Source organism: Engystomops pustulosus, chromosome 11 (genome assembly GCF_040894005.1).
Source record: "Engystomops pustulosus chromosome 11, aEngPut4.maternal, whole genome shotgun sequence".
Classification (NCBI taxonomy): Eukaryota; Metazoa; Chordata; class Amphibia; order Anura; family Leptodactylidae; genus Engystomops; species Engystomops pustulosus.
In genome coordinates this window covers 7,641,549-7,669,328 of record NC_092421.1, presented here as the reverse complement: position 1 = coordinate 7,669,328, position 27,780 = coordinate 7,641,549, and the positions used below count along the sequence as shown (strand labels likewise).

General features: G+C 50.2%; 2 protein-coding genes across 5 annotated transcripts in view; one reads left to right on the top strand and one right to left on the bottom strand.

Annotated features, from left to right (window-relative positions):
* Nucleotides 1-2,370: 2,370 nt before the first annotated feature.
* On the bottom strand, nucleotides 2,371-6,780 carry PGAP4 (post-GPI attachment to proteins GalNAc transferase 4). 3 transcript variants are annotated; one of them, XM_072130671.1, is made up of 2 exons: nucleotides 6,684-6,780; nucleotides 2,371-5,187 (listed from the first exon to the last, which is right to left on the bottom strand). In XM_072130671.1, the coding sequence occupies exon 2, from the start codon at nucleotides 5,083-5,085 to the stop codon at nucleotides 3,886-3,888; it is 1,200 nt and encodes a 399-aa protein (XP_071986772.1). In that variant the 5' UTR covers nucleotides 5,086-5,187; nucleotides 6,684-6,780; the 3' UTR covers nucleotides 2,371-3,885. The 3 variants fall into 3 exon arrangements, with proteins under 3 accessions (XP_071986772.1, XP_071986770.1, XP_071986771.1); XM_072130669.1 differs by lacking the exon at nucleotides 6,684-6,780 and adding an exon at nucleotides 6,452-6,671; XM_072130670.1 differs by lacking the exon at nucleotides 6,684-6,780 and adding an exon at nucleotides 6,485-6,671.
* Nucleotides 6,671-27,780, top strand: part of RNF20 (ring finger protein 20) — a 26,360-nt gene continuing 5,250 nt past the window's right edge. The window contains exons 1-11 of one of the 2 annotated variants that reach the window (XM_072130666.1): nucleotides 6,671-6,784; nucleotides 13,051-13,211; nucleotides 13,285-13,452; nucleotides 13,983-14,127; nucleotides 16,119-16,304; nucleotides 16,380-16,498; nucleotides 16,842-16,988; nucleotides 17,060-17,137; nucleotides 17,912-18,031; nucleotides 19,153-19,332; nucleotides 19,951-20,086. In XM_072130666.1, the coding sequence (XP_071986767.1) occupies nucleotides 13,080-13,211; nucleotides 13,285-13,452; nucleotides 13,983-14,127; nucleotides 16,119-16,304; nucleotides 16,380-16,498; nucleotides 16,842-16,988; nucleotides 17,060-17,137; nucleotides 17,912-18,031; nucleotides 19,153-19,332; nucleotides 19,951-20,086 (1,411 nt within the window). In that variant the 5' untranslated portion in view covers nucleotides 6,671-6,784; nucleotides 13,051-13,079. Of the gene's footprint in view, nucleotides 6,785-6,893; nucleotides 7,099-13,050; nucleotides 13,212-13,284; nucleotides 13,453-13,982; nucleotides 14,128-16,118; nucleotides 16,305-16,379; nucleotides 16,499-16,841; nucleotides 16,989-17,059; nucleotides 17,138-17,911; nucleotides 18,032-19,152; nucleotides 19,333-19,950; nucleotides 20,087-27,780 lie in introns of those variants that run through there. The other variant, XM_072130667.1, reaches the window with a different exon arrangement.

The window sequence follows — 27,780 nt, the reverse complement described above, 5'->3', positions numbered from 1 at the left end:
TACTGACAGTCATCCCTCACAGCCCTAGACCAGCAGGGATACTGACAGTCATCCCTCACAGCCCTAGACCAGCAGGGATACTGACAGTTACCCCTCACAGCCCTAGACCAGCAGGGATACTGACAGTCCCCCCTCACAGCCCTAGACCAGCAGGGATACTGACAGTCCCCCCTCACAGCTCTAGACCAGCAGGGATACTGACAGTCACCCCTCACAGCCCTAGACCAGCAGGGATACTGACAGTCACCCCTCACAGCCCTAGACCAGCAGGGATACTGACAGTCACCCCTCACAGCCCTAGACCAGCAGGGATACTGACAGTCACCCCTCACAGCTCTAGACCAGCAGGGATACTGACAGTCACCCCTCACAGCCCTAGACCAGCAGGGATACTGACAGTCACCCCTCACAGCCCTAGACCAGCAGGGATACTGACAGTCACCCCTCACAGCCCTAGACCAGCAGGGATACTGACAGTCACCCCTCACAGTCCTAGACCAGCAGGGATACTGACAGTCCCCCCTCACAGCTCTAGACCAGCAGGGATACTGACAGTCACCCCTCACAGCCCTAGACCAGCAGGGATACTGACAGTCACCCCTCACAGCCCTAGACCAGCAGGGATACTGACAGTCACCCCTCACAGCTCTAGACCAGCAGGGATACTGAGAATCACCCCTCACAGCTCTAGACCAGCAGGGATACTGACAGTCACCCCTCACAGCACTAGACCAGCAGGGATACTGAGAGTCACCCCTCACAGCCCTAGACCAGCAGGGATACTGACAGTTACCCCTCACAACCCTAGACCAGCAGGGATATTGACAGTCACCCCTCACATCCCTAGACCAGCAGGGATATAGACAGTCACCCCTCACAGCCCTAGACCCGCAGGGATACTGAGAGTCACCCCTCACAGCTCTAGACCAGCAGGGATACTGACAGTCACCCCTCACAGCCCTAGACCAGCAGGGATACTGACAGTCGCCCCTCACAGCCCTAGACCAGCAGGGTTACTGACAGTCGCCCCTCACAGCCCTAGACCAGCAGGGATACTGACAGTCACCCCTCACAGCCCTAGACCAGCAGGGATACTGACAGTCGCCCCTCACAGCCCTAGACCAGCAGGGATACTGACAGTCACCCTTCACAGCCCTAGACCAGCAGGGATACTGCCATCACCCGTCACAGCCCTAGACCAGCAGGGATACTGACAGTCACCCCTCACAGCCCTAGACCAGCAGGGATACTGACAGTCACCCCTCACAGCCCTAGACCAGCAGGGATACTGACAGTCACCCCTCACAGCTCTAGACCAGCAGGGATACTAATAGTCACCAGTCACAGCCCTAGACCAGCAGGGATACTGACAGTCACCCGTCACAGCCCTAGACCAGCAGGGATACTGACAGTCACCCGTCACAGCCCTAGACCAGCAGGGATACTAACAGTCACCCCTCACATCCCTAGACCAGCAGGGATACTGAGAGTCACCCCTCACAGCCCTAGACCAGCAGGGATACTGACAGTCACCCCTCACAGCCCTAGACCAGCAGGGATACTAACAGTCACCCCTCACAGCCCTAGACCAGCAGGGATACTGACAGTCACCCCTCACAGCTCTAGGCCAGCAGGGATACTGACAGTTACCCCTCACAGCCCTAGACCAGCAGGGATACTGACAGTTACCCCTCACAGCCCTAGACCAGCAGGGATACTGACAGTCACCCCTCACAGCCCTAGACCAGCAGGGATACTGACAGTCACCCCTCACACCCCTAGACCAGCAGGGATACTGACAGTCACCCCTCACACCCCTAGACCAGCAGGGATACTGACAGTCACCCCTCACAGCCCTAGACCAGCAGGGATACTGACAGTTTCCCCTCACAGCCCTAGACCAGCAGGGATACTGACAGTCACCCCTCACAGCCCTAGACCAGCAGGAATACTGACAGTCACCCCTCACAGCCCTAGACCAGCAGGGATACTGACAGTCATACCTCACAGCCCTAGACCAGCAGGGATACTGACAGTCCCCCCTCACAGCCCTAGACCAGCAGGGATACTGACAGTCCCCCCTCACAGCCCTAGACCAGCAGGGATACTGACAGTCACCGGTCACAGCCCTAGGCCAGCAGGGATACTGACAGTCACCCCTCACAGCCCTAGACCAGCAGGGATACTGACAGTCACCCCTCACAGCCCTAGGCCAGCAGGGATACTGACAGTCACCCCTCACAGCCCTAGACCAGCAGGGATACTGACAGTCACCCCTCACAGCCCTAGACCAGCAGGGATACTAACAGTAACCCCTCACAGCCCTAGACCAGCAGGGATACTGACAGTCACCCCTCACAGCCCTAGACCAGCAGGGATATGTCTTCACACTATCCGGTTATCCGGCCATGGTTGGTGGAATGGGCTGCGAGGGTCAAACCTCCTCGGGCCAATGACGTCAGTGCAGACAGGTCCTGATCCATCATCCTTCTCCTCATCACCCGATTTATCAGATTTAGTTAAAATAAAACCAGATACTATAATATTATTTTCTAATCTTTTTTATTATCAATATACAAAAATTTAAAAAAACTAAATACGGTGATAGAGTCCTAAGCGGAGTAGTAATAGTGGTGGAGAGGATATTGGGGGTTATCAGTGAAATATTAGACCTCACCCTGGTGACTGTCTCAATCAGGACCCTTGGGGACACAACCCTGGTGACTGTCTCAATCAGGACCCTCGGGCTCGGGGACACAATCCTGGTGACTGTCTCAATCAGGACCCTCAGGGACACAACCCTGGTGACTGTCTCAATCAGGACCCTCAGGGACACAACCCTGGTGACTGTCTCAATCAGGACCCTCGGGGACACAACCCTGGTGACTGTCTCAATCAGGACCCTCAGGGACACAACCCTGGTGACTGTCTCAATCAGGACCCTCGGGGACACAACCCTGGTGACTGTTCCTAATGAGGACCCACGGGGCGGCCATGGAGACAGAGAGGGATAAGGCACCTGGTTTTATACATTCAGTAGGTTCCCCTTGTAGTGACTTCTGGGGCTCAATATAGAAAATGGGTTCTAACGACCATTGACGTCTCACTGTGGTAATCACCTTATATTTCTTATCCATCGCCCCCTTTCTTCTCAAAGAATCTTTTAGAATTATGCTAATGAGTCTGAAGTCCTAAGTAGAAGTTGTTAGCAGAGCCCCGCCATGCTGTAGCTTCACAGGCTGTTACACTGTCTACCCCTCTGCTCCCTCAGCACTTTCCCCTTCCTCCTACCGGACGTAATCTTACTGCAGCACAGGAAGTTTCAGCACACAGTGGGAAAGGGGGAGGTGCTCCTGCACAGTGTTAAAGCCGGTGAAGCTACAGCACGGAGGGGTCCTGGAAACCTTTCATGCTCATTAGCATAATTATATAACGTTTATTATAGAAGGAGGAGGCCAGGGATAAGAAATATAAGAAGATTGTCACAGTGCCTGGAGCATGAGTGGTGTCCCTGGTTTATCAGGAGAGATTTCCTATAAGAACGGACTTTAAGGACAGTAAGAAAGTCATAACCGGAAGAATAAATGCCGTTCTGTCTCGTGTACTTGTCAGGCACCCCCTCACCCCTGGAGGCGCTCGCCATGATCATGTTAATGTTCACTATCAGAGTCTCCATTTAGTAGTCGTTTGCACAATTTTCTCTTTCTGTAAATGAATTTTGGTGACTTTTAGTACCTTTTACACAGGCTCCCAGTAACCAGAACCAGAAACTGGTACCGGATCCAAAACAGCAGACTTTGTCCTTCCTTCCCTTGTATCCGTCTCATCAGAGCAAGTCCTCATTCTCACTAAGTAACTTTTTGGAGAGCGCCATCTATGGGGTCATCAGAGTAGTTTAGGCTCTTCTCCTTCATACCACCCTCTAAGAGACGAGAACATCCCCACGTGTTTCACCATGTTCGGCTCCAGTGCCCACGCTCGCTCCTTCCTTTTCCCCAGCTCTTTATACAGAGCGATATCCTTGGCATAGCCCGGCTCACACTGTAATTCCTTAAAATATTCCAGGGTCCTCCGGGCAGAGGCTTGGGAGAAGAGCATGGCGGGGGTGCAGCATTCTGTGGCGGGCACCACATTGTAAAGAGTGGGCGACATCCGGCGCACCTCCAAGAGGTAATGTCTTCCTGCCAGCTCTGCCATCAGCATGGCGTATAAAGTCAGCGCCACGAATACCCACCAGCTGAACCGCGGCCGCTGACAGATCACGGTGTACAGCCACGTCAGAACCAACCCCACCGTCCCTCCTAGGCCTATCCATTCCAAAATCCGCATCGGCTCGGGGTTCACGTAGCCCTGCAATCGTTCTGGATGGTAAAATTTGGTGTACAAACCTCCCCCTAGAGGCTCCTCGGGGAAGCGCACCTGCACTAGCTGAAAAAAGGCGCTGAAAATGCCATGGAGTGGGACAGCGTCGTCCTCCACCAGCAGCACATACTCCGGAGAGTAAAGCTCCAGTGACTGAGACAGGCAGTAAGTATAGTCCTGCTTCTCCTGCTCAAAACGATTGGGGGCCTCGGCTACCTCCTCACTCAGGTGTCGTGCCACCGATGGCAAGAGCTGGGACAGGAGACAGGCGTCAGTGTGAGAATTGGGCTGAGGGTCCACGTTGCAAACTAGAAGCTTAAAATCGGAACAATCAGCGCCGCAGTCATCCAGCCGATTCAGGAATCCGAGAGCCACCTGCAGGAGGTAATGATACTCGGGCCGGCGTCTTGTCGTGATGATGGTGATGACCAAGGGGGTGGAGGTATCCGCAGCTGATGCCTCCATCCTGGGTCTGTGGTTACAGGGGACAGATATGTTATCAGATCCTCCGGATACAAGATCCCGGAAATGCTGCAGGGCGTCAGTCCCATCCTTCAAGTTCTGCTGCAAGAAATCCCGACTCTTCTGCTGGAGGTAGAGTCTGCGGGAGAACATGGGAGAATACAGGAGGCCGCGGAAGCAGAAGGAGGCCAGGACTAGAGAAATGAGGAGGAGGGCCGACAGGTGGAAGCAAGGAGACTTTACCAGTAGCCTCAACCGCATGATGGGGGTTGTAGGTCACTCACAGTCCCTGTGTGTCGTCACCTTCTCCAGGGGATCTGTTGCCCCCATACAATGATCATGTCTAGAAGCTTTATATCATCCCTGTAAAAGAAGAAGAGGGGAAGATCTCATTACAGGAGCCATCGCTCCTTCCTGCCCAGTATGGACCTTCTTATTACACAAGTCATTATATGCCATAGATTGCACTGGGAGATCCCATGACCTGGACCACATTGTTCTACACTCTCCGAGGGCCCTCATTATACAAGTGCATCCAAGATGCCCCCATGGCCACAATGTGTAGAGCAGGGATGTAACCATCAGAGGAAGGTCTGCGGCAGCTCACTATGGTGAGAGCATGGCATGAGTTTTATTGTTGGGCTGGACCCTTTGGTAGTGTTTACTTAGTTCTCATGAACATTTGTGTGTGTCTGTCTGGAATACTGTATAAATAGCGAGTCTCAGTACTAGAGATGAGCAGATGCACACAGAATAACGCGATACTCTAGCGGTCGGCTTACTGCTCTGTACTCAGAATACCTGTGCACACAGAATTATGAGATACTCTAGCGGTCGGCTTTCTCATCTGCACTCAGTAGCCCTGTGCACACAGAATTACGCGATACTCTAGCGGTCGGCTTTCTCATCTGCACTCAGTAGCCCTGTGCACACAGAATTACGCGATACTCTAGCGGTCGGCTTTCTCATCTGCACTCAGTAGCCCTGTGCACACAGAATTACGCGATACTCTAGCGGTCGGCTTTCTCATCTGCACTCAGTAGCCCTGTGCACACAGAATTACGCGATACTCTAGCGGTCGGCTTTCTCATCTGCACTCAGTAGCCCTGTGCACACAGAATTACGCGATACTCTAGCGGTCGGCTTTCTCATCTGCACTCAGTAGCCCTGTGCACACAGAATTACGCGATACTCTAGCGGTCCAGAGGGCTAAGGGCTTGTTGTGTTTGCATTTGTCACAGGGTTCATCAAGGACACGGGTTTAACTTCATTCACCTACAATGAGATCCCTGCCCAGGCCTGAAGGGCTCCTTCCCGGCAGCTCGGCCTGATGGAGAGTGCTGGGCATTCAGGGTACAGAGTTTGCGGGTGCATTTCTCCTCCCACCTGGCACTTGTGGCGCAGTTTATAAGGAGTGATGAGTATAAGGGAGTCCAGGGGGCGGTGCTGTTAGTAACTGATGGACAATCATACAGCATAGACCCCGCCCACTGGACTCTTAATACCGCACTACTAGAAAAAAATCAGTTGCTCATCTCCCCTTGTATCTAACAACATAAGAGTAGTTATACTCCACTACAAACAGTAATGAAAGGTTATAGAATCAGCTATAATGACCGAGCGTTACCTCTGATGTGCCAGGCTCCGGTGCCCGCCTTACCTGACTGCACTTCCTCTCCTGCACTCACTGATTACTTAAACACATCACTCCATAACAACCCGGCCGGCTGTCAGATACTTCCTGCCACCACCAAGATGGCCGCCGCCTATTACTGACAGGACGTTACGTCACTGCGAACCACAGTCCTCAACCAACATGTCCGACAGACGCTCTCGTCATACTGCGCGAGTGCCTTTACCAAGATGGCGGCTGTAGCCACGCCCCGGTGCCGTCTTCATGGCAGCTCAGTGCGTCACTTCCGGTTCCGGTGGCAGGATCTGGGTTGAGAAGTGTCTAAAGGTAAATAGAATAAAAGAGAAGTAAGCCCGGGCAGCGCCTGCACACCCGGCGAGGGGCGGGGCTGGCGGCACCGGGGATGTGGGGTGTCCGGGGAGGCGGGCGTGTGCCGTGCGGTATCAGCAGAGACCTCAGTGATGTCTGACATGTAACGTCTATACAGATATCTGCTGCCCGGCCGGAGGGTGGGCGCCCGACATCCCGAAATCTCTGCGACCTAGGCCTCAGTAACAGGGGAGGATCCCGGTAACGGGTGTAGGATCCCGGTAACACACCTTCCAAGTAACGGGGCAGGATCCCGGTAACGCACCATCCCGGTAATGGGGGCGGGATCCCGGTAACACACCATCCAAATAACTGGGCGGGATCCTGGTAACACACCATCCCGGTAACGGGGGCGGGATCCCGGTAACGCACCATCCCAGTAACGGGGGCAGGATCCCGGGAACCTGAGGGGGATACCGGTAACACACCATCCCAGTAACGGGGGCGGGATCCCGGTAACACACCATTCCGGTAACGGGGGCAGGATCCCGGTAACACACCATCCCAGTAACGGGGGCAGGATCCTGGTAACACACCATCCCGGTAACGGGGCAGGATCCCGGTAACGCACCATCCCAGTAACGGCTCAGGCAGTATAGGGGCGGGGGGGTCATGCTATGCTGTGGATGGTATGTTATAGAGCACCAGTCACACTGTACAGTACAGGCTCAGGCAGTATATGGGCAGTGGGTAACAGTATGCTGTGGATGGTATGTTATAGAGCACCAGTCACACTGTACAGTACAGGCTCAGGCAGTATATGGGCAGTGGGTCACACTATGCTGTGGATGGTATGTTATAGAGCACCAGTCACACTGTATAGTATAGGGGCAGTGGGTCACACTATGCTGTGGATGGTATGTTATAGAGCACCAGTCACACTGTATAGTACAGGCTCAGGCAGTATAGGGGCGGTGGGTCACACTATGCTGTGGATGGTATGTTATAGAGCACCAGTCATACTGCACAGTACAGGCTCAGGCAGTATAGGGGCAGTGGGTCACACTATGCTGTGGATGGTATGTTATAGAGCACCAGTCACACTGTACAGTACAGGCTCAGGCAGTATAGGGGCGGGGGGGGTCATGCTATGCTGTGGATGGTATGTTATAGAGCACCAGTCACACTGTACAGTACAGGCTCAGGCAGTATAGGGGCAGTAGGTCACACTATGCTGTGGATGGTATGTTATAGAGCACCAGTCACACTGTACAGTACAGGCTCAGGCAGTATAGGGGCAGTGGATCACACTATGCTGTGGATGGTATGTTATAGAGCACCAGTCACACTGTACAGTACAGGCTCAGGCAGTATAGGGGCAGTGGGTCACACTATGCTGTGGATGGTATGTTATAGAGCACCAGTCACACTGTACAGTACAGGCTCAGGCAGTATAGGGGCAGTGGGTCACACTATGCTGTGGATGGTATGTTATAGAGCATCAGTCACACTGTACAGTACAGGCTCAGGCAGTATAGGGGCAGTGGGTCACACTATGCTGTGGATGGTATGTTATAGAGCATCAGTCACACTGTACAGTACAGGCTCAGGCAGTATAGGGGCAGTGGGTTACACTATGCTGGGGATGGTATGTTATAGAGCACCAGTCACACTGTACAGTACAGGCTCAGGCAGTATAGGGGCAGTGGGTCATGCTATGCTGTGGATGGTATGTTATAGAGCATCAGTCACACTGTATAGTGCAGGCTCAGGCAGTATAGGGGCAGTGGGTCACACTATGCTGTGGATGGTATGTTATAGAGCACCAGTCACACTGTATAGTACAGGCTCAGGCAGTATAGGGGCAGTGGGTCATGCTATGCTGTGGATGGTATGTTATAGAGCACCAGTCACACTGTACAGTACAGGCTCAGGCAGTATAGGGGCAGTGGGTCACACTATGCTGTGGATGGTATGTTATAGAGCACCAGTCACACTGTACAGTACAGGCTCAGGCAGTATAGGGGCAGTGGGTCACGCTATGCTGTGGATGGTATGTTATAGAGCACCAGTCACACTGTACAGTACAGGCTCAGGCAGTATAGGGGCAGTGGATCACACTATGCTGTAGATGGTATGTTATAGAGCACCAGTCACACTGTACAGTACAGGCTCAGGCAGTATAGGGGCAGCGGATCACACTATGCTGTAGATGGTATGTTATAGAGCACCAGTCACACTGTACAGTACAGGCTCAGGTCAGGCAGTATAGGGGCAGTGGGTCACACTATGCTGTGGATGGTATGTTATAGAGCACCAGTCACACTGTACAGTACAGGCTCAGGCAGTATAGGGGCGGTGGGGCACACTATGCTGTGGATGGTATGTTATAGAGCGCCAGTCGCACTGTACAGTACAGGCTCAGGCAGTATAGGGGCAGTGGGTCACACTATGCTGTGGATGGTATGTTATAGAGCACCAGTCACACTGTACAGTACAGGCTCAGGCAGTGTAGGGGCGGTGGGTCACACTATGCTGTGGATGGTATGTTATAGAGCACCAGTCATACTGCACAGTACAGGCTCAGGCAGTATAGGGGCAGTGGATCACACTATGCTATGGATGGTATGTTATAGAGCACCAGTCACACTGTACAGTACAGGCTCGGGCAGTGGGTCACACTATGCTGTGGATGGTATGTTATAGAGCACCAGTCACACTGTACAGTACAGGCTCAGGCAGTGTAGGGGCGGTGGGTCACACTATGCTGTGGATGGTATGTTATAGAGCACCAGTCATACTGCACAGTACAGGCTCAGGCAGTATAGGGGCAGTGGATCACACTATGCTATGGATGGTATGTTATAGAGCACCAGTCACACTGTACAGTACAGGCTCGGGCAGTGGGTCACACTATGCTGTGGATGGTATGTTATAGAGCACCAGTCACACTGTATAGTACAGGCTCAGGCAGTATAGGGGCAGTGGGTAACACTATGCTGTGGATGGTATGTTATAGAGCACCAGTCACACTGTACAGTACAGGCTCAGGCAGTATAGGGGCAGTGGGTCATGCTATGCTGTGGATGTTATGTTATAGAGCACCAGTCACACTGTACAGTACAGGCTCGGGCAGTGGGTCACACTATGCTGTGGATGGTATGTTATAGAGCACCAGTCACACTGTATAGTACAGGCTCAGGCAGTATAGGGGCAGTGGGTAACACTATGCTGTGGATGGTATGTTATAGAGCACCAGTCACACTGTACAGTACAGGCTCAGGCAGTATAGGGGCAGTGGGTCATGCTATGCTGTGGATGTTATGTTATAGAGCACCAGTCACACTGTACAGTACAGGCTCAGGCAGTATAGGGGCGGTGGGGCACACTATGCTGTGGATGGTATGTTATAGAGCACCAGTCACACTGTATAGTACAGGCTCAGGCAGTATAGGGGCAGTGGGTCACACTATGCTGTGGATGGTATGTTATAGAGCACCAGTCACACTGTACAGTACAGGCTCAGGCAGTATAGGGGCAGTGGGTCACACTATGCTGTGGATGGTATGTTATAGAGCACCAGTCACACTGTACAGTACAGGCTCAGGCAGTATATGAGCGGTGGGTAACTCTATGCTGTGGATGGTATGTTATAGAGCACCAGTCACACAGTACAGTACAGGCTCAGGCAGTATAGGGGCAGTGGGTAACAGTATGCTGTGGATGGTATGTTATAGAGCACCAGTCACACTGTATAGTACAGGCTCAGGCAGTATATGGGCAGTGGATCACACTATGCTGTGGATGGTATGTTATAGAGCACCAGTCACACTGTACAGTACAGGCTCAGGCAGTACAGGGGCGGGGGGGTCATGCTATGCTGTGGATGGTATGTTATAGAGCACCAGTCACACTGTATAGTACAGGCTCAGGCAGTATAGGGGCAGAGGGTCACACTATGCTGTGGATGGTATGTTATAGAGCACCAGTCACACTGTATAGTACAGACTCAGGCAGTATAGGGGCGGTGGGGCACACTATGCTGTGGATGGTATGTTATAGAGCACCAGTCACACTGTATAGTACAGACTCAGGCAGTATAGGGGCGGTGGGGCACACTATGCTGTGGATGGTATGTTATAGAGCACCAGTCACACTGTATAGTACAGGCTCAGGCAGTATAGGGGCGGTGGGTAACACTATGCTGTGGATGGTATGTTATAGAGCACCAGTCACACTGTATAGTACAGGCTCAGGCAGTATAGGGGCAGAGGGTCACACTATGCTGTGGATGGTATGTTATAGAGCACCAGTCACACTGTATAGTACAGACTCAGGCAGTATAGGGGCGGTGGGGCACACTATGCTGTGGATGGTATGTTATAGAGCACCAGTCACACTGTATAGTACAGGCTCAGGCAGTATAGGGGCGGTGGGTAACACTATGCTGTGGATGGTATGTTATAGAGCACCAGTCACACTGTACAGTACAGGCTCAGGCAGTATATGGGCGGTGGGTAACTCTATGCTGTGGATGGTATGTTATAGAGCACCAGTCACACTGTATAGTACAGGCTCAGGCAGTATAGGGCAGTGGGTCACACTATGCTGTGGATGGTATGTTATAGAGCACCAGTCATACTGCACAGTACAGGCTCAGGCAGTATAGGGGCAGTGGGTCACACTATGCTGTGGATGGTATGTTATAGAGCACCAGTCACACTGTACAGTACAGGCTCAGGCAGTACAGGGGCGGTGGGGCACACTATGCTGTGGATGGTATGTTATAGAGCACCAGTCACACTGTATAGTACAGGCTCAGGCAGTATAGGGGCGGGGGGTCATGCTATGCTGTGGATGGTATGTTATAGAGCACCAGTCACACTGTACAGTACAGGCTCAGGCAGTATAGGGGCAGTGGGTAACACTATGCTGTGGATGGTATGTTATAGAGCACCAGTCACACTGTACAGTACAGGCTCAGGCAGTATAGGGGCAGTGGGTAACAGTATGCTGTGGATGGTATGTTATAGAGCACTAGTCACACTGTATAGTACAGACTCAGGCAGTATAGGGGCAGTGGGTCACACTATGCTGTGGATGGTATGTTATAGAGCACCAGTCACACTGTACAGTACAGGCTCAGGCAGTATAGGGGCAGTGGGTCACACTATGCTGTGGATGGTATGTTATAGAGCACCAGTCACACTGTACAGTACAGGCTCAGGCAGTATAGGGGCGGTGCATCACACTATGCTGTGGATGGTATGTTATAGAGCACCAGTCACACTGTATAGTACAGGCTCAGGCAGTATAGGGGCAGTGGGTCACACTATGCTGTGGATGGTATGTTATAGAGCACCAGTCACACTGTATAGTATAGGGGCAGTGGGTCACACGATGCTGTGGATGGTATGTTATAGAGCACCAGTCACACTGTACAGTACAGGCTCAGGCAGTATAGGGGCAGTGGGTAACAGTATGCTGTGGATGGTATGTTATAGAGCACTAGTCACACTGTATAGTACAGGCTCAGGCAGTATAGGGGCAGTGGATCACACTATGCTGTGGATGGTATGTTATAGAGCACCAGTCACACTGTATAGTACAGGCTCAGGCAGTATAGGGGAGGTGGGTCACACTATGCTGTGGATGGTATGTTATAGAGCACCAGTCACACTGTACAGTACAGGCTCAGGCAGTATAGGGGCGGTGGGTAACACTATGCTGTGGATGGTATGTTATAGAGCACCAGTCACACTGTACAGTACAGGCTCAGGCAGTATAGGGGCAGTGGGTCACACTATGCTGTGGATGGTATGTTATAGAGCACCAGTCACACTGTATAGTACAGGCTCAGGCAGTATAGGGGCGGTGGGTCACACTATGCTGTGGATGGTATGTTATAGAGCACCAGTCACACTGTATAGTACAGGCTCAGGCAGTATAGGGGCAGTGGATCACACTATGCTGTGGATGTTATGTTATAGAGCACCAGTCACACTGTACAGTACAGGCTTAGGCAGTATAGGGGCAGTGGGTCATGCTATGCTGTGGATGGTATGTTATAGAGCACCAGTCACACTGTACAGTACAGGCTCAGGCAGTATAGGGGCGGTGGGTCATGCTATGCTGTGGATGGTATGTTATAGAGCACCAGTCACACTGTACAGTACAGGCTCAGGCAGTATAGGGGCGGTGGGTCATGCTATGCTGTGGATGGTATGTTATAGAGCACCAGTATGGATGATTTGCCACTACATCTTTGCTTTTCCTCGCTCCAGGACCCGGTGCGGGTTCTTCTGGATCTTCCATGATGTCAGGTGCTGGTAGCAAGAGAATGGCGGGGGAAGCCGGCCCCTCCGGCCCCCCAGAGAAGAAGGCCGCAGTGGAGGATTCTGGGACCACAGTGGAGACTATAAAGCTTGGGGGCGTCTCCTCTACGGTAGGTCTTACCCTTCTCTGTGATATCTGGGGCTCCGCTCGTCGTTCTCCTACTGATTTATGGGGTCTTCCAGGAGGAGCAGGACCTGCGCACCCTACAGGTGAAGAACAAGAAGCTGGCGGGCATGCTGGACCAGCGGCAGGCCATCGAGGACGAGCTGCGGGACCACATCGAGACCCTGGAGAAGCGGCAGGCCACGGACGACGCATCGCTGCTCATCATCAACCGATACTGGATCCAGGTGTGTAAGGGGCGACCCCTGACCTCCACACGGCGTCAGCCAACTCTTAAAGGGCTGCTCTAGGATATAGTCAGTGTCACCGAATGTGCAGAGACAACAGCGCTGCACGTTGTATAGTGGCTGCACTTGGTATAAGACTCTTCTCACCTCATTTCACATGAGACGAGTCAAGTTTAGAGGCTGCAGGGGCAGTGTTATTTAGAAGCTCCTATCTATGGTTCTATAGCATTCTTCAGACTTATCGCTTTGTGAGCTACAGAGATCTAGACATAGTTGGAAATGTAAGTAGCAGATAAATCCAATACCTGGCTATATTTAACTGCTCACAGAACCGTAAATATATGAGATTCTTATCTTTAATATGACTCCAGCGATATGTCTGTAGGTGCTACAGAACCAGAGATAGAAGCTTCTGAAGTAACACTAACTCTGCCATTACTAAACTTGCCTCATCTCATGTGAAAATGAGGTGAGTAGAGTCATATTTGTCTTCTTTATTTTCACACCCTCCGCTCTCCCCCCCATTCCAGTTTGATGAAAATATCCGGATCCTCCTCGGCCGATACGACTTGGACCAGGATTTGGGGGAGTTTCTCAGTGAACGGAAAGCATTGGTCATTCCAGAACCAGAGCCGGACTCTGACAGTAATTCAGAGCGTAAGGACAGTGAAAGAGGTGAGAGAAGTCATCACTGTGATATGCACGTGTCATATAGTCTGGGGTACAGGCACAAAGCCCCCCCACCCCCCCGCTGTGGGTACCAAGCGCAAGTTCTGGGGGCGGAAATGACATATAGAGTCCATAGAGAGATGGTGTGTGCAACCATGGCACAGGACCTACAGCTCAGCATTATCCAGATGCAAGTCTGGTAATTGATCTGCATTATCACCATTTTTTACCCCACAAAACTCCCAGCCCCCCCTCAGGTAAGGGATGAAATGTCCTTTCTATGATTCCTTCTTTTATGTGAATTCTCACCGTTGCCTATTAAAAAAAAAAAAAAACACTCCCCTAAAATCATGTGACAATGAGCTAAGACGAGTCATATTTTACCTGAGATGAGTCAAGTTTATAGGCTGTAGTGGGAGGGTCATTTCAGACACCCCTATAGCACCTGAGCATGCTCTTTGTATCATATTCTAGTGAAGGACCTAGTCTTTCAGATCACAATCTCATCTTTTAGATCCCATCATACTTCTGGTTCTGTGAGCTGAGATATAGGCAGGAATTGGATCTTTATCTGCAACTTGCATTTTCAACTATGTCTTTAGCTGCTTTTATCTCTGGTTCCGTGGCTCACAAAGCCATAAGCCTTAGTTTGTGGTTGGTAAGATAAGATTCCTATCTTTAGTATGACACCAGTAGCATATTTCTTGGTGCTCATCTTCCAGAACATATCAGACAGAACGGGAGATACAGGAAGTGATGTAGCTGCAGATGAAGATCCTGTTTGGGCCGAACTGCATGTAGCTGTGGTTCTGATCATTAACCCCTGATGGGATCTGTAAGATGAGACTCTTGTCATTTATTATGACCTCAAGGATGTTTTTAGGTCTGTAGTGCTGAAGACAGGAGCATTTGAAGTGACAATCCCCCTGCAGCCTATAAACTTCACACATCTCAGGGAAATCTGACTCTTCTCTGCTCATCCTCACATGACTATGGAGGAGATTATTTTTTATAGGTGTGATCTCGCATAAGAGGGAATTCCATAACTCCCCGATGTGGTTACCGATTAAAGGACATCTACGACCAGGATGCAGTATTGGTAACCAGGCACAGTGACATGCGGGTGTGTGTTTCCTCTGTCAGGTGCCGCACCTTTTTTTTTTTTAGCTTATTAGGAATTAGTTTTTTCTGAAAAAAAGGTTTTAAAAATTATGCAAATGAACCTGAGGGGCTCCATAGATGTAAATGGACCCTGGAGCCCCTCAGGTTCATTTGCCTAATTTTTAAAACTTTTATTTCTTAAAAACAAAGGCATCAGAAGCTAGAAGATGATTGGTGTGTGCCCCCTTTGGTAGGAACCTGAGGGGGCACATAAAAGGAACCATAAAAGTTGTAAAAATTATGCAAATTACATATATGGAGCTTGGAGCCCCTCGGGTTCATTTACATAATTTTTTTAAACTTTTATTTCTTAAAAACAAGGGCAGAAGAAGATTGGTTCCTACCAGAGGGGACGCACACCTGTCAGTGAGCTTGGCCTACAATCCTTCATCCAGGTGTTAGATGGCCTTTTAAGATCAACAGCCTTTTTAGGGATCTAGTTTGGAAGAAGGGGGGGGGGGGGCTTGTATTAGACTGGAGACACTCCAGAGAGCTAAGGATGGGGGCCTGTCCTTACCGAACCCTTCCTGTCATTCCAGTTGCAGCATTTGGGGGGTAGGGGTTCTCCTCGGGAGGGTTGTGGAAGGTAAGAGAGCTACTAGCCATGGAGGGATATCTGCAATGTCACCATGAGCCCTTCCTGTTCCCCTCGGTCATGTGCTGTTCATTCGGACACAATAGCGGAGGACAGCGATTGGCTCAGTGGTTCTGTTCAGCCATTCTGATCCGCCAGGTTTGGAGATGGAGCCGGATTCAGGGAGGGGCATAACCCTCCCCTGTAATGTAGTAGACATGGGATGGTGTAATGGCTTTTTCTCTGACCATTGTCCCTGCAGGGGACGGGCCGTCGGAGTCGTCCTTCTCTTTCCTGGGGACGCTGGCCAGCAGTAGCAGTGAAGAGATCGAGTCTCAGCTCCAGGAACGTGTGGAGTCCTCTCGCCGCGCCGTGGCCCGCATAGTGTTGGTCTACGATCGGTTACATGTTCGCCTGGACCAGGTGTCAGCCAAACTCAGCAGCAACGGTAAGACGCGGGGACGTCCTACATAAGCTACGCCCGTGTGTGATCGGTGCTCGCTCATCGCCCTTTCTCTCGTAGACCCATCACAGATGGAGGAAGCCGTCAAAGAGCTGAACTCCATGTTGTCTAATGAGAACATCCGTCTCCAGGAAGTCTGCAAGCGGCTGCAGGAGAAGCAGCAGAACATGTCTCAGGAGGTTTGGAGGATTTTCCCCCTTTACCCTGCTAGTAACCCTCATAATAGATAGGTGGTCGGTAGAGATGATGGACTGGTTTGGGGTTCAACCACCGGACACAGATATATTTGCAGCCAGTCCGGAAAATTGACGCTTCTAGCAACTAGCCGTGACTATGGGTTGGCCAAGGGGTGTTCCACCAATCCGACAATACATCTGAGTCGGGTGGTCTGCTCGCCTGACACCTCTGGTCCTTCCTCACCTACCAGGAGCATGCGGCTCCCCATAGGCTCCGTGCACAATAGTCACAACGCTTCTCCCTCGTGCAGCGGTGTAGCTCTAGTTTCTACATTTATCCTTTCAGTTCAGCCAGTTGCAGACGCGCCTGGAGAATGCCGAATCTCGCGTCTCTGTGCTGGACAGTCTTATTGAAGATCTGCAGTGGGACATTGATAAGGTCCGGAAGAGGGAGCAGCGGCTGAACAGACACTTGTCCGAGGTCCTGGAGAGGGTAAGATATCTTCATGGCACCTGCAGACCCTTTTCTGAGATCCCTATGTTAATAACTGGTTGTCTCCGCAGGTAAACTCCAAGGGCTACAAAGTGTACGGTGCCGGAAGCAGCTTGTATGGAGGAACCATAACAATCAACTCTAAGAAGGTGATGTATGGATACCTTTAGTGGGACCTTATGTGTACGGCAGCTCCGTTATCACAGGACCAACGCTTTACTCCTAGAATGTCATCCAAATGGCTGCTTGTGCACCTGAAAGTTCAGGGTTCAGAACTCCTAATTCACAAAAAGAGGAGAAAATTTGTGAAAAATTTTAGTTCACTCACCTTCTATCCTAGTCAACAAGCAGCCGGTATTGTAAGAGTAGTATACGTCACTCAATATCGGTGGTGCAGGTGCACAAGTAGGCCACAACACCTCTCAATAGATCTTAAAAGAAACTTGGCACTCCAGTGATGTTCGATATGCATATTTTATTAAAGTGAATCAGCAATCAAAATTAAAATGAATTTGGATTGCTGATTCAGTTTAATAAAATATGCAAATCGAACATCACAGGAGTGCAAAGTTTCCTTTAAAACAATCAGCCGGTAAGCCAGGGTCAGTGTAGGATCCGAAAAAATAAAAATGTTGTCCAGCTTTCAGGCAAAATTACATCCAAAATGTGTACAGTTAAAACATGGTTTTCTTCAAATCCTTTAAAAGCATGGTGCCGCGTTTTTTTTTTTTTTTTTTTAATTTTTATTTTGCTTGTGCACCTGCAAGTTCAGTGCACAATTCCTGGGAAACCTGGGAGATGAGATGTATTTGGAAGATGCAGTCTGTCTCCCTGCCTCTCTTGTCTGTGCACTGCACCCTGGTTTTGGCCTTCCGATGTCCCTATCCTCCTGCTTCATGTTGTTCTCTTCTGTTATGCTGCAGTTTGAGGAGATGACATCAGAAGTGGATATGAATAAGGAACTTGCTGTCAACCGCCTGCAAGAGCTGGACAAACTGCGACAGGACCTGCAGGAAGTGACCTCAGAGAACCAGGAGCTTCAGGTAACTCTGTTCTGTATCGAATCTCTGAACCTTTATGAGGTTGGACAATAGACTAGACAATGGGTTTACTTTACTTGACATATAAAGGATTTTGTAGGATAAATCCTCAGTATGAGATCATCTGGGGGAGCAGGGCTTCTGGTGCACAGGCCAGGGACATAACAAGCATTCATTTCATGGCCCAGCGCCATTTATAGGGAACCTGTCACCAGCTTTAAAACTTACCACATTAAATTCCCAGCCCCCTCCATGTCCTTTCTAGAGTTCTTTCTTTTATGTAAAATCTCTCCTGTTTATCTGTAAAAAAAAAAAAAAATCTCCTCCAAAGTCAGTTGACAATGAGCAGAGAAGAGTCACTTATAGAAGCTGCATGGGGAGCATCACCTCAGATCTTCTGTTCCACAGCTTCTAAAAGTATCATGATTATGGCCGAATAAAAGTCATGAATATGAGCTGCAGATAAAGATCCTGTACTGACTGTCTTTAAATTAGAAAGTGACTCTTCTCTGCTCAGTTGAATATGGTTTTGAAGGTGGGCACAGTGTTTGGTAAAACATGAAGAGGCTGCCGGGGATAGGTGATGGATAAAGAATCTGTCAGCAGTTATGGCTGTGCCTCGGAGAGATGAGGAATCGCACATTTGTTTATGTAAGTGGCTGCAAAACTGAAAAATGGATGGAAGCTGTACAGGTGCATACCTCCACACTCTGTACTATGGCTTGTGGTTGGAGCAGTTCAGTGCACAGAGCACATCAGTGCTGGACTCCCCCAGTGTACTAGTAGACGTTTTACTGAGAGAAATCCATATTTCACAGTCCTGCTGCTACTAACAACACACACCAAGCTCTGATTACTCCTCTCTCCAGCGACAATACATAAGACTGCAATCTGTCTGGTCTCAGCTGCTGATAGATTCCCTTTAGATGTAACAATGTCCCTTATATATGTGTCTGCCCTTTCCCTTAGGATGAAGTTCTCGCTCCCTCGCCCTCCCTAAACTATGGGACACATGATGTCTATCATAAAACCTATGATTGCACGTTTCCTAGCGCAGGACTGGACGGGACCTCTGAGGACTTTTAACCCTTTTCACAGCTTTGTTCTTTTGTTTTTCTCATCAGTCTTTGCTGGCTAATGCTGTGGAGGAGAACGTGCGGCTGTCTCCGGAGTATCGCTGCATGCAGTCCCAGTTCTCCGTCTTGTACAATGAGTCCCTGCAGTTGAAGGCCCAGTTGGATGAGGCGCGGTCCCTTCTACATGGGACACGGGGCAATCACCAGCGTCAGCTTGAGCTCATTGAGGTGAGGGCAGTAACCTCGGCATGCAGCCGGCAGGGGGCGGGTGGCGTGGCAAGCCACGGCAGGGGGCGCAGCAAGCGGTGCGGGCATAGGGCGTCCAGAACTAGTAGTGGTTACCACTTTTGCCTTGCAGCGCTGGGGTCCTGGGTTCAGGTCCTATCCAGGTCAACATCTGCAAAGAGTTTGTATGTTCTCTCCGTGTTTGTGTAGGCATTCTTCTGGTCCTCTGGTTTCCTCCCACACTCCAAAAACATACTGTTAGGTTGTTTAGATTGTGAGCCCCATGGGGGACAGGGACTGATGTCACAAGCTCTGTGCAGCGCTGTGTAATCTGTGTGCGCTACATAAATAATGGGAAGTGATAATAATAATAATAATCTGATTTTACCTTTTCTTAACTCATATTTTTATAGCAATATAGACATTGATCAATTTTTGGGGGTTATTTGATTATTTTGGAAATGTCGTCATATTCATTGTTTGTTTGTTTTTTGGTAAAACCAATGTACAGCCCATAAAGCTGCAGGTCCGGCCATGATCTGCTGCTGTAACTGTATACACTGTAAATGGGAGCCAGATCCTTGTACTTACCTCTGCTCTTTTCTTCTGATTATCTTGCAGAGGGATGAGGTGGCCCTGCAGAAGAAGGTCCGGACAGAGGTGATTCAGCTGGAAGACACCCTCGCCCAAGTTAGGAAGGAGTACGAGATGCTCCGAATCGAGTTTGAACAGACTCTGGCTGCCAATGAACAGGCTGGTAAGTAATGTATGTACAGTACTGAAGAGCGCCACCCGCTGTTGGCTTCGAGAACCTGCAGTAATGTACTTGGACTTAGGATAGTACAGATGTTTAGAGTATTAACTCCTTAACTCTGTAGCAATTTTTTCGTTTTTGCATTTCCATTTATTGCTGCCCCTTAAAAATCCCTACATTTTTGATTTCCTGTACAGAACTGTATGAGGGTTTGTTTTTTTGCCTAACAATCGTACTTGTAATATTTAATATTCTGCGCCGTGTACAGAGAATAACAAACATCCCAGGGTTCTGCTTTTACGTTTTTCTCTGTGCGCTCCAGATGAGACCACCTCTGTAACTAGGGGTCGACTGCAAGTCGGGTGTCCTTAAGTAGGGGACCGTCCATATTGATGGGTCGGGACTAAGGAGGCAGCGAGGCCTCACATGTTTATAATGATATTTGTTTTTATATCGGTTCTATGGAAAGGGCAGATTCCGGGATTTAAACTTTTAGAGACTTTTGTTAATCTCCTTTTTTCCTTATTTGTAGACCCCAGGGGTTCTGATCACTCCCACCATATACTGGAATAATACTGCATTGCAGCATATGGTGGCTTTTATGGAGATGGATTTTTGCCAAAATTGTGGCTTCCATTTTTTTTTTCATTAGGACTTTAAAAAAAAAAAAAAAAAAAAGCTTCCAGTTTTTAACCCTTTAACCCTGAGGATCTGATTGTCCGGGTCCATTTTTTGCAGTTCTGCTCTATGAAGTTTTTGGAAAAGCTTTATAAATCACAAAAATTTTTTACTTTGTTTCATTAGTTACTTGCTTTTTCTTTAAAGAATTGGCAGACAATGAACTTTAAATTTGATTTAAAAAATAAATCTTTTGGGGGCGTGGCCTGATGCCGGACTGAGAAGGACGTGCGCCGCGGAGCTCCCGGGACCCGACACCCCATCTCCCTCCTAAGGCAGCCATCCCTCACTTGTGCCCGTTCCCCTCCGCCCCGGGGTGCCCCACACACCTGCCACTGTCCTCCGGTGCCGTTTTGGAGGCGGCTACGGACACCGCGCCGCTCCTCCGTGCTCCCCCGCGGCCGACCACGTGACCCGCGCGGCGGCCCGCTCCTAGCCGCCCGGTGCAGCGGTAAACCGATCGCCGGGGACATTTTCCTGCACCTTGCCGCCTGGACATCGCTCCCACCGCCGAGGGCACTGTGACAGCGCTCCAGCCAGCCCTTTATCCTGCTGGAGGCGCCATCCTGTGGACTCCCCTGCGCTGCCTGAGGCCTAGGCGCGCAGGGTTAACCCTGTCACTGCTGGACTGATCCAGGACCAGGTAGGGAAGTAATTCCCCTGCTGCTGCCCACCTCTGCCCTGGGGACCCCAAGCTATACAGCCCAGCACTGAGTCCTCCATATTCCCAGAGATCCCCTGTTCCTGGGTTCTGTTTTATATTAACCCTTGCAGTCCTGCTGCAATACTCCACGTGGGTTTGGACTGTATCTCTGCTAACTACTGGACGCTAGGCTTCCTGATTGTTTATCACTGGCCCCCCCCTGCCCAGACGCCATGGGTAATCGGAGGAAGACGGCTAAAATGCTCAAAGCAGCGTCCGGGGTGTCTGCACCTCCTTCGGATGATGAATCCGTCCATGAAGATCCTCCATTCCAGTCCCTGGAACCCCTGGATGCGCAGGAATGCTCCACATCACAAGCCGTTCTGGAGCAGATACAGTCAAACGCTGCCAAAAAGTTAGGGAGATTCTCCCGCACACAGCCTTGCTCTCCTCAGGGGTCCCCAAACTCCTCTCCCTCCCTCTTTGAAGGCTCCCAGAGCCCGCCACAGCTTGTAAGCTATGAAGAGGGTGCTGATCCGTCTGACGCGGCCACGGAGTTGGATCGGAAATTTGCAGAGGTGCTGGCGGCCATTAACGGATGCCAATCCAAACTGGTCACCAAGGTGGATGAGCTGCGACAGGACTTTGTTCTATTACGACATGATGTCCACAAAGCCAAAGAGCGAATCACCGAAACTGAACGCAGAATATCTGAGGTGGAGGATGTCCAGAGGCCTATGCCGACACAGATCAGAGAGCTTCAGCGCCAAATGTCTGCATCCATCGACAGAGCTGATGACCTCGAAAACCGCCTGCGACGGAACAACGTCAGAGTGGTTGGTCTCCCCGAAAAAGTGGAAGGGTCTGACCCTGTATCCTTTTTTGAAAATTGGCTCAAAAATATGCTTCCTGCAGATACCTTCTCCCCGTTCTTCACAGTGGAAAGGGCCCATCGCGTGCCATCCCGCCCTGGCCCCCCAGGGGGCAATCCGAGACCCTTCCTGGCCCGGCTGCTGCACTTTAGGGACAGGGACTCTATCCTCAGGGCTGTCCGTACCAAGGGAGAAATTCTCTATGCCAACAGCAGAGTGTCCTTCTACCCTGATTTCTCTGCATCCGTCAGGAAACAGCGAGCACAATTCACCGAGGTCCGTGCCCGTCTCCGTGACAAGGGGTATAAATACTCCATGATGTACCCTTCCAAGCTCCGAATTGTGGACGGCCAGAAGACTCGTTTCTTCACCTGCCCAACCGAAGCACTTCACTGGGCTGACGCAGCCCCTCGGGCTCCTGCTGGAAGGCCCGCACCTCCTGAGTGACTGGACTCACATATCCTTTTATCTGATGTGCTATGACAATGCTGGACTTAGTCCTGAATAGTTATCTAGGGGTCCCAAATCACTGTTACAGTTTTCTAATATTTGTTTACACATTACGTGCCTCACAAATGTACCCTGTGATTGATTTGTGTTCTCTGTTTGGTCATATCGACCAGTGCGCCACATATGGCACTTCATTCTTTCCCTATTCCCCCCCCTCCTCCTCTCCCCTCCCCCTTCCCCCTCCCCTCCCCCTTCCCCCATCCCCTATCTCCTCTTTGGTTTTCTCTAAATATGGCTGCCTAATAACCTCCTGATCATCTATTCATTAAGGGTTGAAGGTCCCGGGACAAATGGTGTAGGTTTGTCTTGAGTTAGGGACCACTGTTCTACTATTTGACTGTTAGTGGGTATAGGTCTACACTACTGCTGTTAGGGTGTTAGACAGGGGGTTTGTATTCTTGGGATTGTTAGTTCAGTTCTGTTATATTTGTTATGCTCACTGTTGTCTGTCTGTCTATGTCTTTGTGGTATGAAAGGATGAATGCTTGGTTGCTCACGTCTCCTTCCCCACACCCCTTTCCCTTCCGCTAAGATGTCTTCACTTAAGGTAATGAGCTGGAATGTGAGGGGACTTAATTCTAAATTCAAGAGGGCTCTGATGTTAGATGTCATTAAGCGTCAAGCCCCTCACATTGTATGTATCCAAGAGACACACCTTACGGGTCAGAAGGTCCTCTCCCTGAAGCGGGCCTGGGTGGCTAGAGGTTACCATTCCTCCTACTCTGTTTACGCCAGGGGAGTATCCATACTCATATCCAAAGCGCTTCCCATAGAGGTCATACAGGTAGCGCCGGATCACTTTGGCCGTTATGTGATCGTACATTGCGCCTTGTGGGGCTTTACCTTTACTATAGCGTCTATTTATGTCCCTCCTCCCTTTGATCCAGCAGTATTGCATCTAATATCCAGTAAGCTGGCTGCTATGCCTCCCAGTCCGATACTCTGCATTGGTGACTTCAATGCAGTCCCTAATCCCTCCTTAGATCGTACAAGTGGTCTGGACACAGGCTCGGTCCGTCTGAACGAGTGGCTCACTTCTCTAGACCTCGCCGATGTTTGGCGTAGTAAACACCCTCAAGAGAGAGAATATTCATTCTATTCCTCTGTGCACAGGAGCTTCTCTCGGATTGATCTGGCCTTTGTCTCCCCTGATATGTTGCCGCACGTTGACCAGGTATCCTATTGCCCACGCAGTGCATCAGACCACTCCGCCTTGCTCATTAGTCTCCTTATAGGCCCCCCCAGCGACTCCCGCGTATGGCGCCTGCACCCGGCCTGGCTCCAATCCCCAGCGGTCCTGAGTACTGTCAGGGCTGCGCACAGCGAGTTCTGGGATGTACACTCAACCCATCCTGATCCTCTCCTAGTCTGGGACTCGTACAAGTCCTCGGTGCGGGGAGCATTCATGTCAGGTGTAGCTGGCCATAGAAAGTCTCTAAACGCGCAGGAGGAGAGGCTGACCGCTGCACTGGTAAATGCAGAAAAGGAGTATCTAGAGAAACCTACTCCGGGGAATAAAAAGACTTGGGCTCAGGCGCAGAGGAACCATCTAGCTGTAGTGAAGGAGCGCACCAGTAAGCGCCTGCTAGCCAGGGAAGCGTCCATCTTTGAATTCGGAGATAAAAATGGGAAGCTGCTTGCGTATTTATCGCGGGCTGAACGTCCTTGTGCTTCCGTTCCCTCTATCCTTAACAGTAGTGGAACCCTGATCACAGAACCCCGGGCCATAAACATGGTATTTCATGAATTCTATTCCTCTCTTTACAGCTCCAGATTGTCCGCCTCTTCCGTCGAGATTTCCAGATTCCTTGACAGTCTTCCACTTTGGAGACTCACATCGGCACAGTCATCGGAGCTTGATGCTCCGCTCTCGGCGGAGGAGGTGGAACTGGCCATCCAATCGTTGCCCCTCGGTAAGACACCTGGACTTGATGGGCTGGGAGGTGAGTGGTATAGGGATAACTGTGAGACCCTGGTCCCTCATCTACTTAGCCTGTACTCCGATGCGCTCGACAGTGGTTCCCTCCCTGACTCCATGCGAGAGGCCCTTATTGTAGTTCTTCCTAAGCCTGGCAAGGATCCCCTGCTTCCCGACTCGTACCGCCCAATTTCCCTCCTAAACTCAGATGTTAAAATCCTAGCAAAAATTCTGGCAACAAGGCTTAATAAAGTGATATTATCCTTGGTTCACCCGGACCAGACAGGCTTTATGCCTGGGAGGGGAACTGACATAAATATACAAAGACTACACCTGAATATAGCAGAGGCAGAGCAGTCTCCAGACCCTGGGTTTATCTTATCCTTAGACAATTGTAAGGCGTTTGACTCTGTGGAATGGGCATATCTGTGGACCCTTTTGCCTAGAATGGGTCTTGGCCTTCGATTTACAGCATTAGTTAAACTACTGTATAATGATCCCAAGGCTAGGGTGCGGACCAACCTTAACATCTCACCTACTCTCCCTATGGCCAGGGGCACTAGGCAGGGCTGCCCGCTATCTCCCCTCCTCTTCGCACTTGCCATTGAGCCCCTTGCTGTGGCGATCCGTCACTCTGATAGCATTAAGGGCATTGCTAGAGGTTCTATCATTGAAAAGGTATCTCTCTACGCTGATGATACACTTGTATACCTTGGAGACGTGGGCCCCTCTCTGGAATCCCTTCTGTCCCTGATAGAACGCTACGGGGGGTTCTCAGGTCTCCGGGTTAACTGGGACAAATCGGTCCTTTTCCCCTTATCTGATGTAGGGGTACACTCCCTCCCCGTCCCAGTCCAGGTGGTGTCCACCTTTAAATATCTGGGAGTTCAGGTGTCACGCAGGGTCCAGGCATATACGGAGTTAAACATTACACCCTTGATAACTGCAACGGAATCACGCCTAAAAGCCTGGTCCACTCTCCCCCTGTCTTTGTACGGGCGTATTAACATATTTAAAATGATTTTTCTCCCAAAATTTCTATACCTTTTCCATGCCTGTCCTATACTCCTTCCTAAGAGTTTGTTTAAACGCTTGGACGGCATTCTCAGGTCCTTTTACTGGCAGTGTAGTGCCCCGCGGTTCAGTTTAGCGCTGCTTCAGGCTCCCAAGTCTAGGGGTGGACTGGCTGCCCCGGATCTGTATCTTTATTACCTGGCTTCCCAGCTTGTATATGCCCAGTGGTGGATAGATATAGACATGGGTAATGCAGCTACTGCACTGGCTGGTGCCCTGGTAGGTTCCTACGAGGCCCTTACAAACCTGCTGTACAGGTATAAGTCCCCATCTGATACCCCACTTCCCCTACGTACGGTAGCGGTGTGCTGGCGTAGGGCACAATCCCTGGTAGAACCGAGCAGCTCTCCCCCTCTCTCGCCTAGGACTCCATTGTGGCTCAATCCATGGCTCTCTCACTTCCTCTCCCTCCCGGGCTGGACAATGTGGGGGGCAGCGGGGGTGAAATTTGTAGGCCAGCTCTTATCCCCGGTAGCAGAGTTACTCAGCTTTAACGAGATAAGGGAGAGACATACTGTACCCAATACGGCTAGCTTCCATTACACGCAACTGCGGCACGCATTCAAAGCCCAATTCGGCTCCTTCAGCCTGACAGTGAAATTCTCCAAACTAGAGACTCTGATGAGTACCCCGGACCTCCCTAAGCCACTCACTCAGTGCTATGCTCTCCTACAAGAGCAAAAGTCCAGACCGTTTGATAGAGCCTGTGAACGCTGGAGACAGGATATCCCTGACCTGTCAGATGATGACTGGAGGGAGGTCGAACTGTCCTACTTCACATCTGTAGTGAGTGCGAGGGACTTCCTGATCCAATCTAAATTCCTCCATCGAGTATACTTCACCCCTGCTAGACTATTCCGCATGGGAGCAATGCCCAATGATCTTTGCTTTCGCTGTCAGGCTGAAGTCGGATCCTTCCTGCATTGTGTCTGGTCCTGCCCTAGGGTCCATGTCTTCTGGTCCGAAGTGCTGGAATTCCTAAATATACACTTTGATTTCCCACGCTTGATGTCTCCCTCTGTGTGTCTCCTCGGCATCATAAATGAAGTTGTCAATGGCCACTATGACAAAATTTTCTTTAGGTTTGTCTTATACTACGCCCGAAAAGTGGTGGTGATGACCTGGAAGGACCAGGAGCCCCCTCCATTAAAAAGATGGATACTACTTATTAACAGCGTCATTCCCCACTACCGGTCCCTGTATACCAACAGGAAGTGTCCCCAGAAGTTTGATCGCATCTGGTCCAGATGGTGCGCGACTCCCCATACAGCCTTATAATCACATGTGACATATACTCCTCTCCATGATGAAGGAGACTGAGCGTGCTGGTATGTGTGTGTGTGTGTGTGTGTGACTGATTGTCTACGTGTCAATAGTTGTTTGTGTTGTATCAAGATGTCTGGCTGCAGTATCCTGCTGTTATCTATTGTGTAATATCCCTCAGGTAGTTTTGTAACACAGCAAGAACCTGATTGTTACCATGGCTGTTGTATAATAATCCTGTAATGGGGGGAAGGAAATATGTGGCAGACAATCTTGTTTTCTGGTTTTGTTTATTGTAATTGTATAAAATTTCAAAAATTGCAAAAATAAATACTTTTAAAAAAAAAAAAAAATCTTTTTTTTTTTTTTTTCAATTTTTCCCATGAACTTTTTTAATAAGCAGTAAAATTGGATAAACCTTTACTCAAATATGTCATAAATCAATCCGTCATCCTTCTCCAGGTACAGATTGATGGGGCATGTACCTCTCAGCTCTATCTCTCCTGCAGTTCCTTTCTCATTCGTCTTTCCGCTAAAGGGGGGGGGGGGGCTGGGGTTGTTATTTTTTCCACCTAGAAAGACAGTTCTGGTGTCATCTCCACTTTATATTGCATCAGGATTGTGTCTCTCGGTGCCACAAAAAGCAGATATCTATTGTTAAAGTTACAGTTGGGAGTAGGAGCTGTATTATGAGTAATGTTTATGACTACAACTGTAACAGTGGAAAGCTGTGATGTTT

Excerpts from the sequence above, each read along its gene's own strand:
- PGAP4 (XM_072130671.1), bottom strand. The coding sequence starts at position 5,085 with ATGCGGTTGAGGCTACTGGTAAAGTCTCCTTGCTTCCACCTGTCGGCC.